The 18,413-nt window shown below is 41.2% G+C and overlaps 1 protein-coding gene across 10 annotated transcripts in view; it reads right to left on the bottom strand.

The window, feature by feature from the left end:
- The window catches only part of KIAA0586 (KIAA0586 ortholog), an 85,523-nt gene that overhangs the window by 14,580 nt on the left and 52,530 nt on the right, over window positions 1-18,413 (bottom strand). For 2 of the 10 annotated variants that reach the window (XM_015631303.3, XM_015631304.3), the window contains exon 31: window positions 3,693-4,087. The exons of 2 other annotated variants lie outside the window; for them this stretch is intronic. In XM_015631303.3, coding sequence (XP_015486789.1) covers window positions 3,942-4,087 — 146 coding nt within the window. In that variant the 3' untranslated portion in view covers window positions 3,693-3,941. Of the gene's footprint in view, window positions 1-3,689; window positions 4,088-15,524; window positions 16,022-16,057; window positions 16,866-18,413 lie in introns of those variants that run through there. 6 more of the 10 variants (XR_001522250.3, XR_001522246.3, XM_033514995.1 and 3 more) reach the window with 5 other exon arrangements.

Consider the following 18,413-nt stretch of genomic DNA (forward strand, 5'->3'; position numbering starts at 1 on the left):
AGATTGGAATCCAACAGAATTTTTGCACATGTGTCATTTTACACATCTGAGTGCTTAACCCACTGGGAGGAGGTTGGCACACACATCTTTACTCCATCAGGACAGAAATGTTATCCCCTAGCAATTCATAAAGCACCTGGGAAGGTCAGCTCATGTTTTTAGCAGCTAATTTTGACAACTTCCATCTCTGAGCTATGAACAGGAATAACAAAAACCTCACTTTTATCCAATTTCCCACAATTCAGATAAGATGAAATTTTCTGCTTCTGATACTAAAAATCCAGGTAAACTGAGCAGGGAAAGGTGACACCAGCTGGAGTCCTCTCCCAGAGCCAGTGCTGGCCTGGGAGCTGGGATCTCATGTCCACTATGTCCATTCCATGCCAGGAATCTCATGTCCTACCACCCTCTCCATACAGCAGCTCTCTTTTATCTTCAGGAAGGGGAGAAAAGGGGGGGAAAGCCATGAATTCTTGAGCACCTCACTTCCAAAATGCTAGATTTTCCTTATCAAAGCCAGAAAAAAGATTCTCTGCAAATATAAAAGCTTCTGACATTTCAGGTTCGTGCTTTCCTAGTGCTGCCAGTCCAATCCATGAACAAACAGCCTCATTCCAGTGCTTTCCAAATGTAAGACATGAGCAAACTTCACCAGGAATTCAATCAAACCAAAAAATAAAGCCAGGGGTTTGGATTCCACACTACAATCCTGAAATCCAATAACACCCTCCCTACCCCCTCACCTCTCTGCTGCTGAGATTTAACTGAAAAATAGAGCTGTATAGAGGTGGTTTTTTAATACTTTTCCTGGATGGAATTCTATTTGATGCTGTTAAGCTTTGATGACATACCCCAATGACTGGCTTGGAAGAAATCCATTTAGCAAGCTTGCAAATCACGCTGTTTCAGTTCCGTGAGTGCCCATGAGAAATGTGCATTTTCAATCGTAAAAGCTGTAGAAACAAAATGGAACTTGGAGACACAGACAGAAAAATTCCTTATCAAGGCTTGGCTGTGCTCACAGAACATGTGCTTACCATTTCCAACTCTGGAAAACTACTTACAGGAACCTGAAATACAAAACTGAATCCAAAAGTTAGAAATAGATAAATTTCTAGAAGATTCGTTTATGGTTTTTTTTTTTCCATTTCAAAGTCAAAATGGAGACTCAGATAAAAACTAAAGCAACCCTCCCTCCTCCCCCTGGCTTTTCCTAGGAATATAAATAATTGTAATATGATCCATGCATGGAGTGCCAGATTTACAGAGGTTCCCTCATGTTTATGTGGCAGGAGACATTGTTTTGGGGAAGCCTGGAGGAAGGAAAAGCCAAGAGTTTGCACTTTTTTCACCTCTCTAAAATGCTCTTTGAATAGGAATGGCAGAGGTTGCAGTGGGGATCAAGGATTAGGAGATCCCACTGCCATCCATGGTGTAATCCCTACCAGCAGCACATCTTTGAAGCCAAGTGCCAAGAACCCAGAAGCTTCCAAAAAGATCAGTCAGTCACGACAAGCTGGGAGAGAACACAGCCCTATGGGGAATTTTTACAACTGACTGAAAATGGTATTCACTGGCCATTTCCTGACATATTTTCCTCAAAATTTCTCCACAGTTCAGTCAATGACAGTGAAAACACCTTTGATTAATTGCTAGAGAAGATAATTGGAACAAAATGTGAGATGTTCAGCATTGCAGACAATAAAACCCCACGCAGTAATTTTCCTGGGATTATGAGCTGGTGGCCTCTCCCACTGGTTGGGCTGCCTCATCCTTTCCTAAACAGTCTCCTTGCCTGTGTATCCATCTGCTGCCTCCCATCCCATCCCCATCTCTCATCTGTCAGCTCTCTGCATGTTCTCAATTCAATTACTGCACTTTGTTTAGCAAAGCACAGTCCTGACCCAGCCTTGCAGCCCTGGGCACAGCAACAGCTCAACTGCTCTTTACACTGCAACAAAGGGGACCTGAATTCTTCATCAGCTCCCTGAACCACCCAGGATACTGACTGAGCCTTGGAACACAGCTTCAGGAAGGTCTGCTCTTGCAGGAAAGCTTTAAGTTTAAGTTGTTCTTGCCCTCTCCACTGCATTTCTTTGTCCTCTCACTTGTTTTAGTGCAATCACTCGTCAAAGCAACCTACTGCAGAGTAAAAGAACATCTCCATCCTCCCCAGAGAAGCTTTTGTTTATACAAAGCATTGATTGGGTCAATAGTGTGATTTGAAGTGCAGTTCCTCAGAGAGCAGCAATGAACAGAACTGTGTAGATCCTCCTCACAGCACCAGAATGCTGAGAAGCAGCTCCCTGCTGGAGCAGGGCTTGTGGCATCACAGGCTGGAACCAGAGGTGCCACCTCACACACTGGATCTTAGGAAGAAATTCTTGACTCTGAGGGTGGTGAGGCCCTGGCACAGGTTGCCCAGTGGCTGCCCCATCCCTGGAAGTGCCCAAGGCCAGGCTGGATGGGGCTTGGAGCAACCTGGGATAGTGGAAGGTGTCCCTGCCCATGGCTGGAACAAGATGGTCTTTGATGTCCCTCCCAACCTAAACTATTCCATGGCTCTGTGATTCTCATTTGTGCTTTTCCTTTTTTTAAAAAAGTATTTTAAAAGTTCTCTTTTTAAAGTTTTTTTTTTTTTTTTTTCCACAAAGCCTGACACTCTTTTACCTCCACACAAATCTGCTGTTTATGTGTCTGTCCCAACACAGAAGAGCACAACTCTGCAAGGTGCTTAAGAGACACCCTGGAAAGCTGAATCCTGGGGATATTACTGACCTTGAAGGCTGAAGCTCTCTCTCTTTTTCCATTTACCCTTGCAGATGCTGCAGGAAATTAACTGAACCTCGTGGTCAATGGGATCAACATAAAGACAAAAGGAACTTCTCATATTTCTCTGTTAAGGAGAGATGAAATCGGTGCAGGCTCCAGAAAATGAAAGTAATGGGAACTGTTCACAGTCATGAGTATCTGCAACAACCAAGTGCCTCTCAGAAGTGATGAGGAACAGAGCAAAAGTTTGCCTTGCTCAGAAAAGAACTCATCTCCCAATTTTTCTACTGGAACATATCTGAATTCCTGTTTTTCATTTTGTTTGGGTGCTGTTTGGTGATCCCACTTTCCTCCTGGATCAACCACCTTGTCCTGATAGAGGCAACACAAAGGTGGAGCAGTCCCTGGAAGAGTGGCAGCACACTCTTGCTGTTAACCATTACTGTGGCACTCCCAGCTGAGATTGTCATGATTCTGAAGGGCTGAGATTGCAGGAATTAATTCTGTCTCATGAGAAGGAAAAAAAGAAAATTACATCAGAAGTGTAAAGAAATAGCCTTACTCACACAATCTCATTTGCATGCTTCAAGATGGGAAAAAATCTTTAAGGAAACAAACATGAAATGCTAAGAAATTCTTCTAAGTGTAAAAAAATAAATTCTTCATAATAACAATACAAACTCTAGAGGCCTTCACACATGGTTTTGAATTACTGGATTGTCATAGTGGTCTTCTGAGGATGAACAACCCTGATGATACCTAGAAACATATTTCTCTTTTAGACTTTGTTTCCAAATGCATTTCCCTTTGGCTCAATATTTTGACAGAAGTGATGTGACATTGAGCCAAGAGGTTTGCCATAAGTGAAACACACTTTTGCAGTGGATTTTAATACCAATCACCTTCACATTCACATGTAATATGATAAATATTTAAAAGCCCTTTATTCAACTCACAATGATTCTGAAGAAGCTGCATTTTATTTGCTTAAAAATAATTGATATATTTGCATACAGAATCTTTTAAAATAATAACAAAATTATAAGAAAAATAGTAGAAAATAAACAGTACTGGAAGACTTATTTTGATGGAACAGCCATCACACTAGCCAGGCAAATGTACCAGTGACAACATTTTCAGAGAGAGATTGTCATAAACATCCCTAAGCTTTAAAATGTGTCTGTCCCTGAAGAATCTGAATCTCCTTGTGCACTGCTCAGACTCTGTGTTTCATGATCTGTGTTGGTGGCAGGCAGCTGCACTGACACCCTTGCTGCAGAAAGATGTGGATTCAGACGAGGGGCAGCATCCTCTCCTAAAAAAAAATAAAAGAAAAAAGTAAAACTAAAGTCAATATTTGCTGTCTGTGACAAATGACTGAACTCTGCTGAAGCCATCTCCATTTTCCATGGAAATTCAAGTCCCCAGACACCCTTGCTGCCCACAGTTCTGAGGCACTCCAGAGGGTGCTGCTTCAGCCATCAGAGCTCTCCTTACAGGCTGACCAAGGGATGAATTTCTGTGCACACAGAATCACTGAATGGTTTGGGTTAGAAGGGAACTTCCTGACCATCTCATTCCCAACCCCACTATCCCAGGCTGCTCCAAGCCCCATCCAGCCTGGTCTGGAACACCTCAAGAGATGGGGCAGCCCCAGCTTCTCTGGGCACCCTGTGCCAGGGCCTTCCCAGCCTCAAAGGGAAGAATTTCTTCCTAATCTCCAATTTAACCTTACTTTCTCTTAATTACAAGCCATTCCCCTTTGTCCTGTCAGTCCATGCCATTGTCAAAAGTCCCTTTCCAGATTTTTTGGACACCCTTTAGGTACTGAAAGGACTGAGCTTTATACATATAATATATACAAACACTGGGTTGTATTTACATACAGATACACCACACACACACACACATATATATCTAAAATCCTCAGTAGGCCCAGAATAATTTCTAATATGTATATACTGGTGTTTCTGGTGTTTTCCACAGCATTGGAATGGGATCCATAGAAAAGCCATGGGCAAAGGTTAGTGTATTTAGCCAAAGGAAGGAGACCAAATGAATCAATTCATGGAGCAGGGAGAGGAAATCATGGATCAAGGGAGAGACAAAGAATGAAGGAACTCTGGAGAAATGGCACTGGGAGAATGGCACAACATTCACTCAACTACAGAAAGCATTTTGAGATTTCAGTTGTCCTGGGGGCATTTAAGTGCAGCAGCTACAAGCAAAACAAACATATCTGAGTCCATGTACAACAGCAAAGGCTGTCTTGGAGCTTGTTCTTATTCCAGTAAGCTCTAACAATTCTCCCTTCCTCTGTGATAGACTAGATAATTAAAACACTATTTTCTCAATAAAACCAAAAAGTTAGGCTTTCTTTCACCCCAGTTAATTATCTACTATGTCACTGAAGCAGTCATCTGCATTCATCTGACTGGCAGCAAAGCATGCTTCGAATGGCTAATTAAAACAAAACCCCACTGCTAAAATAAAATTCCATCAGTGTTTTTCCTGCTAGAACAGCAGCCAACAGCCTGGGAAGTCAAACACGAGTGAGGCCAAAGACAGTAAAGGCAGGACATGGAGTGACCTGTGCCAACACAGCCTCTTGCTATTCAGGAAGGCAGCAGGAGCACAAGAGCATTTTTTGTGTCCTCAGGGAATCAGAACATCACCTGGAAGGGAAAAAGCTTGGGGAGACCTTAGAGCAGCTTTCCAGTACCTAAGGGGGCTCTGAGAGAGCTGGAGAGGGATTTTCCACAAGGATATGGAGCGATGGAACAAGGGGGAATGGATTTAAATTAATAAAGAGCAGAGTTAGATGGGATATTGGGAAGAAAGTGTTGGTTGTGAGGGTGGGGAGGCCCTGGCACAGGGTGCCCAGAGAAGCTGAGACTGCCCCATCCCTGGGAGTGCTCCAGGCCAGGTTGGATGGAGCTTGGAGCACCCTGGGATAGTGGAAGGTGTCCCTGGCCATGGCAGGGGGTGGAATGAGATGAGCTTTAAAGTCCCTTCCAACCCAAAAACATTCTGGGATTTTGGGATTCCAGTCTGCAGCCATGTTTGTGTCACACAAAGAGGCTGCTAAGAAGAAAAGCAAAGGGTTTGTTTGGTCAGACATGAAAATGACACAGAAAAGATGTGACTGTGCAATGCCCAAGGAAACCTAGCAAATCATCCTCTACTAAGGCCCCTCTCCAACACTAGATTAGTTTGATGCTTTCAAAGCCTGACTTTCTTAATAATTTCCACAGTCATGTCATATTCCATGATGTCATTGTTTCAACAGCTGTTTTCAGGTTTGTTAAAAAAAAAAAAGGGGAAAAAAAAAGGAAAAAAGAAAAAATTGAAGAAAAAAAGAAAGTAATATTCCCTTATCCCAAGGCTCTGTCAGAACTTCTCAAGTCTTTGATTCTGGGAGAGCTAAAAGAAAGTATCATATTAGTCTGCATTCCTCCTAACACATACTCTAATATATTTTACAGATACACTAAGGACAAATTTTACAGTAGTTATAAAATGCTAAAAGAGAGAAAAAATAAAAAGAATAATTCCATCTACTTGCTCAACAGAAAATGTACCAGTTCCTGAGCTATCAAAGTACCTTTAACTTAAAAATACCCAAAGTCAACACTGCCCTTTTTAAAAGTCTCTGAAGTCTCTGACTTTGTTAAATTCACACAGAAAATACAGAATGTGGATTTTCAGCATTTTAACTGTGAACAAACTGTGGATATCATATTTCAGCTAAATGGGAGATTCTGCTCCATGACTGTAACTTCCCAGGATAGAAAGCTGCTATTCCTGAAACTCTACATTGGCCCCAAAAATATAACTACCAAGTTACTCTCCCATGTGTTTTATCATTATTACCTTTTGCTGAGTGTAACCTCGTGCATGCACAGTGCATAAAACACTTTATATACACATACAGGGAGGGGTGTGGGAATAAAGACACAAATAGAGGCAGACTGCTTTAAATCCTTGTATAGCCCCTGGTTTGCTCCTTCTTTAATAATGTGATATTTCATTTTATGTCTTCCCCTCATCAGAGAGCAGCTCATAACCAATATTAAGATGGTTTTCTCTTGAATACTGAGTTCCTCACCAGCACAGATATGCAACCTGCAATGCTTAAAATCTTTTGATACACCATAAAAATGGAAATTAAATTTTTTTCATTACAAAGCATGAAAAGGGCAAGCAGGCAGGTAATCTTCATGGCTTTCCCCCCCTTTCTTTAGAGCCTCTGGGAGTACTCAGTACAATTTTGTAATCATGTAGTTAGGTGTATTTATAAAAATTTCCCTTGTTAAAATCCAATAAATGGAGCATGTGACCTTAGGTGACCTCCAGTTTTCCAAATTCATTGTCACCATCTAATAGCATAAATTCATATGAACTGTGAAAACTGACACTCTTGGTAAGAGAGTCCTTGGCTGGTAGAAACTCATCAGTGACTGAAAACATCTTGGCGACCCACTGATGTTAAAGGTCACATTTCAGATCAGAGATTTTTCCTGTTCTTGGCACTCTGTAACAAATTCATGTACAGTACTAAATTTCCAGACCTTTGTTTAACAGAAGCATAAAAATTAATGGTGTGTCAACCATCCAGTGACCTGTGAAGGGAGTTTTTCTCTAAGAGGTACCGTCACACTCAGAATATGCCATATACAAAGGGTGTCATGAATGTATGCCAAAGGAAAAAGGAATTAACCACACTGAAGGGAGGTTTGGTTACTCACATCATATGGCAACAGTAAGAACAAAGAAAAAGGTTTCAAATCTTTCTTTTTGAATTTTTCTATTTGGCAAAATAAAAAGACTAAACAAGTCTGACTTTCAAGCCAAATGAAAACCACGTGCTTTAACTCCTCTGACTGGGTGTCCATATATTAAATAAAACTATTTTATATCTATCTGGGGATGAAATGGAGCCACATCTTGGAAGTGAAATGGAAACACAGAATGATTTGGGTTGGAAGGAACCTTAAATATCATCCAATCCCACCCCTGCCAGGGGCAGGGACACCTTCCACTATCCCAGGTTGCTCCAATCTCCATCCAAACTGGGCTGGAACACTTCCAGGGATGGGGCAGGCACAGCTTCTGTGGGCACCCTGTGCCAGTGTCCCACCACCCTCACAGTCCAGAATTTTTTTTCAATATCTAATTTAAAATCTCTCTTTCATTTTGAAGCCATTCCCCCTTGTCCTGTCAGTCCATGCTCTTGTAAATCATCTCTCCCCATCAAGACAATAAATAGAGAGGGGTTTGAAAGATCAGGACCCAGGTTATTTTTCAGTATAAAACTAGAACCATAATTAGTGTAATTACCTACATATTGCTTCCTAACATTTCAAAACAATCCTCCCTCTATTTCCCAACTGAACCAGCTCTCTTCAAGAGCAAGAATAAACTTCCAAGACTGTAAAAACAACTCCAGTGCTGTGCTCTCATTCCTTTAATAGCAGGGGCTGATAGGAATGGCTTGTTTCTTCTTCTGCCAGATTCCAGCTGCTTTGCTTTGTTTATTCCTGACTTCAAAGTTTCAAACACTGTCCTGTCCCAACAAATAACTTCCTCCAGATGGCATTAGCTCAAGTGCTCTGAGCACTGGGATAGCACAACACCTGCAGATCCAACTCAGCATCTTCAAATCTTCATTGAAGGGGCCTTTTTTTTTCTGTCATCCCCCCATTTTGCTTTTTCCCTACATAAAAAGATTTACATCTGGCATATAGTTACAGAGACCATTAGAAGGGAAACAGAGTTGTCAGAAATTCTTTACACTAATGGCTGAAGCAAAGTAGAACAAATGTCTACAGCCTCCAAGGGAACAGAATCACTGTCATTTTAGAGAGTCACAGAATGGTTTGGGTTGGAAGGGACATTCAAGACCATCCAGTTCCCAACCTCTGCCATGGCAGGGACACCTTCCACTATCCCAGGTTGCTCCAGGCTCTGTCCAGCCTGGCCTGGAACCCTTCCAGGGATGGGGCAGCCACAGCTTCTCTGTGCCAGGGCCTCCCCACCCTCACAGGAAGGATTTTTTATTAAGACCTCACCTAACCCTGCCCCCTGTCAGTTTGAAGCCATTCCCCTTTGTCCTGTCACTCCAAGTCATTTTCCAAAGTCTCTCTTGGAGCCCCTTTAGACACTGGCAGGTCCTTTAAGGTTTCCCTGGACTCTTCTCCAGGCTGGACATCCCCAGCTCTCAGCCTGTCAGTCTCTCTTACCTGCACCTCAATTCTCCTCTCTTACCTGCTCCTCTCTTTTCTCCTCTCTCAGCCTCTCCCATCTGCTCCTTTCACATGTAAGCAAACCTGTGAGGTACATATTTGTACCAATATATGTCCTGTCCATATCTCCATGGGTGTGTGTGGTACCACATTGAAATTCACTCACTTTCTTATGTGGCTGTACAGGTGAGTTACCAGGCAGAGCAAAAAGTGGCATTTTTGGCAAAACTGAAATTATTCCTGGCTTGCTGGCTAAAACATACTGATAAAAAACATCCATATTTTGATGTAAGTAATTCTAAAGGCTGCAGTGAAAAGAGAAATTACACTGCAATGTCAGTCATGTCACTAATTATAACAATATTTAGCATTTCCAGTTCAGAATTGTGTTTAGCTGTATTGTGCATACTGGCTATTTCATATTTCTGGAATTCAATGGCTTATAAAGCTGAAAGTGAGTAGGTTATAGAACTAAATGAATATAATATTTTCAGGAATAAGCAGGACCATCAACAGGTTCTCAAATAATCCAAATTTTTGGGCAAATTATTCTCCATTTATTAGAAATGAGAGTCCCTCCTCCAAAGCTTTTCTTGCTCTTGTTTCCTTGAATCCATGGGCTTGTTTAGGTTATTGTGGAGAAGCTGACCTTTCTCAGCTCTGCCAGAAATGTGCTTTTTAGGGCAGGGGCTCTCTTGTTGTTGTGTGAATGCTTTGCCAAACATTTACCTGGCTGTGGGTGAGAGCTCTGCCTTCCACTGGGACAGAAACACAGAAAACAAGATGTCCTGCAAATGCCTGCAGTTCTCTTTTTAACTCCAAGCCAGACTTCCCCAACTTAGCTGTCCCATGAAAAACAGAAAAGACTTCAGGCAAAACAAGGCCAAATTTCTAGGGCTGAGTTACATGAAAGGGCTACATTTACAATTAAAACCCTTGAGCTGTTTTACAGAAATGGACAGACATCTGGAGGACTTGAGCCAAAAATGTCTGGATTTAAAAGCACGAGTCTACTGCTGGAGCTGAAAAAACACAGTTTCATTCTCAAAGGCTGCAGCCAACTCATAAACTTCCATAAGTGGGCCACAGACACCAGTGGAGACAGAAAACTATATAGTATGAGTTCAGTTCAAGTTCTGACCTAAACTTGGCAAATTCCACCTTCCCCTTGGTGTCATGTACTTACAAAAGGCCTGCACACAAGCACACAGAAAATAAACACGTGTATACACACACTGTGTGCTTTTGCTGTTTGTTTGTGTAACCCCCAATGTATAGCCCAGCTATAAATATTTCCAAAAAGAAAATAAATGCAGATCCCCAGCCAGTACAGGAGGGTGGGACCAGGCTCAGCAGCTAACAAATATTTCAAAGCAGAATATTTGAAAATGGTTTTTTCCTCCTCTCAAATCAGAGTTCAAGGTTCAGTGGTTTTCCAAAAGACTCTATATTCCCACCAACAGCAACACTAAACAGAACAAAAACTAGAAATATTAAATAAACTAGAACCAGATATTTCAAAACCCTAAGACAGAGACTGGTAGAGGAGGGCAGACAGAAAGCAGCTCCAAAAACATCTAGAAATGAGATTTCAGAGTTCACTAAATAAATTTCCTTTTGGTTCCTAAAATCTACTCTGCTCCTTTAGATCTGGCATCCTTTGCTCTGTAGAACCTCTCACTGCTTAACAACATTAACTACTTAACTTTGTTCCCTGGCCACATCTCTTGCTCCTGTTTCCCATCAAATCCCTTCCAAAACACACGTAATGATCTTTCCAAATAACTAAAATAATTATTAATACTAAGAAGAAATATTGAAAATTAATTAATTTGATTTTACCACACAGATGGCTGTGATTTTTGGATGTGCAATTGGCTCAGAAAAAGTACTTTAACATTCAAGCACTGCTCTCCAGGCTGCAACCATTTTCTTGAGGAAAACTCAGATGAAGCTCTGTGGCAAATACTGAATCTGCAGCTTTTATTTCAAAATAAAAAAAGAAGAAGTTGGTTCCTTGCTAGTCCAGAGTCTTTGAAAAACCACCAGGAAAATGTGTATCTTGTGCAAGGGCCAGGGGGAGGAGTAATCCCTAAATCCACAAGAGATAACCTAGGTAAACAGCTGGTGGAATCAGGAGAATCTGACAAGTGATAATTAAAAATCTACAGATCTAATGGTGTAATTAATATTTTACTTATTCAGTAAAACTAAATATCACCTACATACCAATTTATTTTTTTTTCCTAATTGTATGCAAAATCTAACCAGCAAGTGGACAGGAAGGTAATTTCAAAAGCATATTTCTATAATATATTTGGTTCTGTTATTCACACTTTCATGTTTGGGGCTCCAAAAGATATTTTAATGCCTGTATCTGAAACAAAATAAAGAAGCTAAAAAAAAGGAACTCGAATGATCAATGGTGGGAATTCACACTTAATTCTAAGATAAAGTTCTGCTGAATTCCCTTAGGATGCAGAGTCAGTGCAGCAGGACTGGATCCACTGAGACCTCGTATCTTAATGATATTAATTGCAGCAATACTGCCTCCAGCTTATCTGCATAGTGCCAGATATAACAGCACTCACAGCCTTCTTGGGGAGTGGCAAGGAAAAGAAATAAAAATCAAAGCATATTTTTAATTCTTAGAAGTTACATGGCCTCCTTTTATTGAAAAGTAATTTAAAAATATTTTTACATGAATAATTGAAGTCAATGGATGTTTCATGGATTCAATGGATTAATTAAGATTTGAAAATTAACATCTTCCCAGTTCACAGCTAAAATGCAGGTGGGGTATCCCTGTGAGGCTGTGGATATTCCATCCTTGGAAGTGTCCAAGGCCAGGTTGGATCTTGGAGCTATGTGGGATAGTGGAGATTGTCCCTGCCCATGGCAGGGGGACAGAACTGGAGAATTCAGTCCTACCTGCTCCCCAGATACCAAATATCCCAAAAAAATCCTTAGGAATCTCAGAGGACAAGTTTCAGTGAATCCCACTGAAACTTTCTACACTAAAAAGTTCAGTGAGAGACCTCGATGAGCTCTCCCTCAACCAGACAAGAGGATTTCCTGGGCAAGGAGGTTTCATCCCCTCCAGCCACGGCTGCAATCTGCCCCAGACCTGAGTGAAAGGTAGGGAATGGGTATCAGAGAGAAAAAAGAAAACTCTCTGCCTGAAGGGCAGTGCTGCAGGGCAGAATATTCTCACTGCAAGTCACTCCTCACATATAATGGAGTCACTAAATGCATTCTTATAATAAAAAAAAATTAAATAAGGTATGCTCAGTATAAAGAAAACTTCAAATAACAAGTGTTCTTCTAGATGACCACAAGCAAATAGCTTTATTTCTCAACTCTGAATACTTAAATATTCACATGATCCTGTCCATTTGTTTTGATGATTTTCACTAAAAAAGTCATGGGATTCCCCATATGGAAAGAGTTTGCCAAGACTTCCATTACTGTACTACCATTACCATGATCTGGCATATTAAAATCCTTGTACCTAAAGTACAATTACCCAAAATTTTTGTAATTACACCTTTTCAAAAGAAGATGATGAACATTTTCCCCAGGAACAAAACGAAACAAGACAGAACAAAAGCCAGCCCTATACAGTTAGCATTTTCCAATGTCAGTCTAATAAATTCCAGAATATTTCTATGCACATTTCTAGTACATGAACAAACAAACTTAGAAAAAAATACATATTTTCCAGCCTTTGGTTTAGCAGCAGATGGTGGCCACTACAGGTCTTACCATTTGTGGGTATCAATGACCTTTGGAAAATGTATAGGAATATGCATTTTTAGGAAGCTTAGAGAGGCAAACAACTTTTCTGTTAGCTCAGAAAGAGGATTGACTAAGTAAGCACATGTTCAAACAAGGAAAACATTAAATGTCCTTACTGGAAGAACTGGGAGCTCACTGTTATAGAAGCATAAAATCATTTAGGTTAGAAAACACTTCTAAAATCAAGTCCAACCACTAGCCCACCATCACCATGTTTACCCCATAACCATGTTCCCAAGTGCCACATCCAACACATTTTTTGAACATTTTCAGGGATGGTCATTCCAACACTCCCCTGGGCAGCCTGTTCCAATGTCTGACCACCCTTTCAGTGCAGAAATTGTTCATAATATCTGATCTAAACCTCTCTTGGTGCAACCTGAGACCATTTCCTCTGGGTCTGTCTGTGTCCAGACCCTATTTTGACCTGCTCTTGAAATGAGCACTCAGTGTGATGACAGGTAATTCTGCCCTCACAATCTAATGCCTGGGACCAGAAACTTGGAAAGGTCTGAGAGTAAATATATGATTTTATCTTGTGCTATTTTAAAGTTTGTTAAAGTAGAAAATCATTAAACTTTGTGCAATAGAAACAGGCATTCCTCCTAGTGAAAAAATAAAAAAAAAAGAATAAAAAAAAAATACAAAAACCTTGGCCTGTTGCATGGGAAAGAGTGAAACCAAAATTATTTTGCAAAATTGGGTGAATCTCAGCTCTAAAGCAGTAGAATAAATGAGCTGGAGAAATGTATTGCTCCACATTTATGTTGCATGTTAAGCACAGTGCACCACCTTCTCAGCTCTCTCCTAGACACATCACTGATTTTAATATCACACCTCCTCCATCTCTGCTAAGTGGAATAAAACACAGGGAGAACTGCAGGCAGCTCCCACCAGCCTCCCAAAGGATTCTCTGCCAATGAACAGTTCCCCAGCATCACCAGAGAAACCAACAACTCCTGTCAGGGGCTGCTCTGCACAACTCAGAGCTGGTGTCCAGCAGGGCCTTGATCAGACCCTTTTCCATCAGGTTCTCATTTGGGCAGGTTCTCTTTGCCTCTGAGGCTGCAGCCACACACACACAAATTGAGATTTGGGATGCTGGCTGCACCAGGTTCCTTCAGGGAACTCTGCAGCTTTTGACTCTTCCCAGCTCAAGCTGTCAGTGCCAAACCTGGTGAGCACCCAGATCATCCACAGCTCCCCTCAGTGCTTTGGGCCATGAGCAGGATTTACAGAGCTTGCAGGCAGCTGAGGGAAAACCATTTATCAGCTCTCTGGGTTTAAATATCCCTGGCCAAAATACAGGGAGATGTGCACTCCTTTTCACTGCCATCTCACTGTATTTCCATACATGCTCCTCTGCAAAGGAGCATAAATGACAATGCAGTCTGCATGTGTGGGAGCAGAGGGTGGCTCTGCCTGATGGTGGACACCACTTGGAATTACCCAACCATTCAGGCTGGAAAAGTCCTCTAAGGTGAAGGGCACAGACACCTGAATTCAGGAGCTGTTCATAGGAACAGCAGTTGCACAAAGCTCCTCAGGAAAGCGACTTTTGCAAACCCTCCACACACCTGACAATGACACAGGCTCAATTATTTAGCACAATCCTGATCTGACACGATGACACCCCGTGTGTGCCAGCATGAAAAGCACAATGGCAAAGGAAGTCTTATCTCGTGTGCCTCATGGAATTTAATGGCTCCTCAGTATGTTACCTGAAGCAAATTCAGTCACATTATACACACAATACACTCCCAAGCTCAGGAACATTTTCTCTGCAAGTATCAGATAAAGCAATCTGTTTTCTGGCAGTCTCTTGCATATGCTACAATAAGACCAGAATTTTAAGAAACATTATCCATTAGTTTCTTTCTTTCTGCTTCTTAAGTATGAGGGAAGAATTGAGCCTGGAATACACTTAAAATTCAATACATCTCCAAGTTGGGGAATATGTTTTCCCTTGTCATTACTCTGTCACTGAGCATTATGTTGCTTACACAGGAGCAGGAGAGAACAAATGCTTAAAGATCATCTTTCTTTACACACAACATTTAAGTGTCACTGTTATTTGATGCAATATTGGGGTTTTTTTTAAAATCTTGGAGGCAGAGAAGACATATGTTGCAAAATCTCTGCAACAGGACTGTTTCCTTCAATGCTGGAAGCTGGGAAAGGGTCTGGATCAATCCTGGGGCCTCTCTCACTAATTCTGCAATGCAAACTGCAATGTAGTTTTAATTCTGCTATTACAGAGTTCTCCAATCATTCCCTATTCCTCCAGATGAGAAGAAAATGAGTTAATACAGACTCACTGTGCATTGCTCTGTATTTTTAGAGAGCTACTTGGAAAGGGAGCAGTGGAGTATCCAAGGTGTTGCTTTATTCACACAACCTATATTTATCACACACGGAAAGTTTCCTGGAAACCTATTCGAAATCTGATAAGAAAAATCCTCATTAAGAATCATTTGCTTGTTTAATTTTCACTTATTGGGGTTTAATGTACCATAAAAGTAATAACAACAGCACCTTAACTAAATACTGCTTGTCTTGTATTCATTAATTTTAGAAGAACACAAAACTGCCTGTAGATACAGGAAGCTGGAAAATAAAAAGGAACCGATCACATAAACTCAAACGAGAGAATTTTTTATTTTATTTTTTTTTTTTGTGGAACACAGAGTTCAACAAAAATGTATTCTGTTCACTGTACACACGACACCAATGGGAATAAGAGCCAGTTCAAGTTCTAAGTTACCATTACTTGGGTAATGGCTTCAAGCTGCAAGGCACAGCTGTATGGGCCCAGCCAGACAGGCTATCACAGCAATGCTTTGATAGCATGGGGCCCTTAAGTGTCAGGATATAGAAAAGGCAGCAGTTGTTGGCTGTGAAAACAGTCTGATACAAACCAGATGGGGACTCACTTCATGGGCAACACAAAGGAAAACAATTGGCTCATTCAACAAAGTCAGGCCACTGCCCCAGAGAATTAACAGAAGACAATAACAGTCAACCAGAGTTGATGCAAACAAGAAACAGCCATGTGGTTACGGTTTAAGGAATTGTTTCTCCTCAGACTAAACATAAAGTTTTGATTTCTAATTCTCATATTCATTAATTTCAGTCTCGTTTACAAGCCCCTTCTTCCTCCAAAGTCTTCCGTGTAATTCATTTATGTAGCACCAGCCTTCACACACCTACTTAAACAAGAAAAAAATCTATGACAAAGGCAGCTATATTAATCTAATGTTTCCTGAGGAATGCCAAGACCACAGACAACTTTCTGAACCGTGGCAGAACAACATTACAGATACACAGAGCGTTATTAGACATATTTGCATGCATATGGCAATATATTTACTGATTCTTTTTGATTAGAAATGCATAAAGCCCAATAGGTCACATGTTGAGTTACCAGAGTACAGATGTCCTCCAATTTTGTGAAGAGTTTTTCTGGTTTCTAACTTAGTTTTGGGGTTTTTTTAGGCAAACTTCAGATCAGTTATGTTGCCACACAAGAGTTTTGTCAGGCAGTGGTTAAAAAAATCTATTAAAATAGCTATTACCAAACCTTTTTTGAAGCAATCAAAAATTTAAAAACTGTCTATTTCAGCTGTAACTTAAAAAATCCCCAGCCCACTCATTTTTAGAAGCTTGTAGAATATTATGGTCCAAAATCTTAATTGCTCTTGCTGTTTTATTACAGGAAATATGAAAGTGACATGTGCAAAGGTATTTTGATTACAAATTACTTACAGAGATTGCACAATAACTCAGACCTCTAAGGGCCTTCTGCAATTTCACTCTCAGACTGAAAACATCTGAACTTTCTTTTCATACACTTCAGACTATTCCCTGTGGCAGGCCCTGCACTGTGGAGCTCCACACGAGTGTGAGAGCTTGGATGGCACCACCTGGAAATCCAAGCAAGGACCTGGAGATGGAGATGTCCTGGAGACCTTGTGAGATCAGTGGTTCCTGTCAGCTTTAGCACACCTCCTCACATCATGGAATCACACAATGGTTTGGGGTAGAAAGGACCTGAAAAAACATCTTGTTTCAACCTCCTGCCATGGGCTGGGACATCTTCCACTGTCCCAGGTTGCTCCAAGCCCCATCCAACCTGGCCTTGGACATTTCCAGGGATGGGGCATCCACAGTTTCTCTGAGCAACCTGTGCCAGGGCCTCAGCATCCTCAGAGTGAAGATTTTTTTCTAATACCTAATCTAAACCCCCTCTGAATGTATGGTTCTCATTGAACAGGCTGACTCTGGAATGGCAGAGAGAGTTTGTCCTTTAAGAAAGTGAAATAAACCCTCTCTGAATTAAGGAATCAGAGAGTCAGGCCCTAATCATCCTCTTAAGTGGTTCTAACCTTCAGCTGCTGTGGTTCTCCAGCCTTTGAGCACGGCTTCACTTCAAAAAAAGGCCAAAACACAGCCTTGGCTGCATTCAAACCAAACCACCACGTACTGTAGGTAGAAAAACCAGGTTTTACTTCAGTGTCCTGCCATAAGCACAGAGCCAACAAAGCCATTGTGTGCTGTTCTCTCTCTGAGCTGCAACATCTCCTCAGCAGAACCACAGGGCCCATTTCCAAAAGCACAGCCAAATTCTTGAAACCTCTGCTTCAGGGCTGGGCTGTCACATCATAGCAAGAGAAGACTTTGCCTGCAGTGCTGCTATTATTCATTTTTCACATCATATATATCGAGGTCAGACCACATTTTCTACGTGCAGCTGAAATTTTGGGTTGAGTCTCTGTTAGGTCGTTACTAGAAAATTACGAACCTTAGGAACAGAACAGCCTTTATTTATCAAGCCTTAAAACCTCAGAGATACTGGCAGTCGTAGTCCTGCATTAAAAGCAGATGAGAGAAGAGCAGAAACCTCTTTAAACCCCAGGTCTGCCTGCACAGGCAAACCCCAATTGCTGTTATAAAAAGGGTTTTGGACATGGTCTGTCAGAGAACGCCTGCACATAAAGGCCAGCTGGAGCAGGGGGAGGCACGGCTGCCCAGGCTCCCTCAAAGTGAGGATTCCAACAGGAAACTGCTCCCCCTTTCTCTTCTCTTTTTTTTTTTTTAATTTTTTTTCCTCTTTTTAATCAGGAAGGAAGCCTCATCTTCAGAAACAAGCATTCCCTGTGTGATTGTCCTGCCTGGCTGTCTCTAGGAGAGGGTCCAATTATTGAAATAAGCAACATGCGCTTCTGAGAAGTCGAGCGTGTATTTACACTGTAACTCAAACTAGTAAATATTTCCCATTTATAACTCTGATTTACGTAACAGGCCACAATGGCTGCTGTTAAGTACATTAAACAATTTTCTCAAGATCTGTAATTATGGTTTCAGGATAATAAAAACACACACACACACACACAAAAAGAAAAAAGTCAGAAATTAAGCAATTTGCAACAAATTCCGTGCTTTTCTACTTCTTCTGAAGATGCAATGGCCTGACAAGGACAGACACTGCAGCTGTTTTACTGTCTTTAAACAAATACAGCTCTAACTTTTGCAATATGCACAGTGCCTAAAACAAGGTCATGATATGCAACCCTGATTATTACTTTACTGTAACAACCT

Source organism: Parus major, chromosome 5, assembly GCF_001522545.3.
Source record: "Parus major isolate Abel chromosome 5, Parus_major1.1, whole genome shotgun sequence".
Classification (NCBI taxonomy): Eukaryota; Metazoa; Chordata; class Aves; order Passeriformes; family Paridae; genus Parus; species Parus major.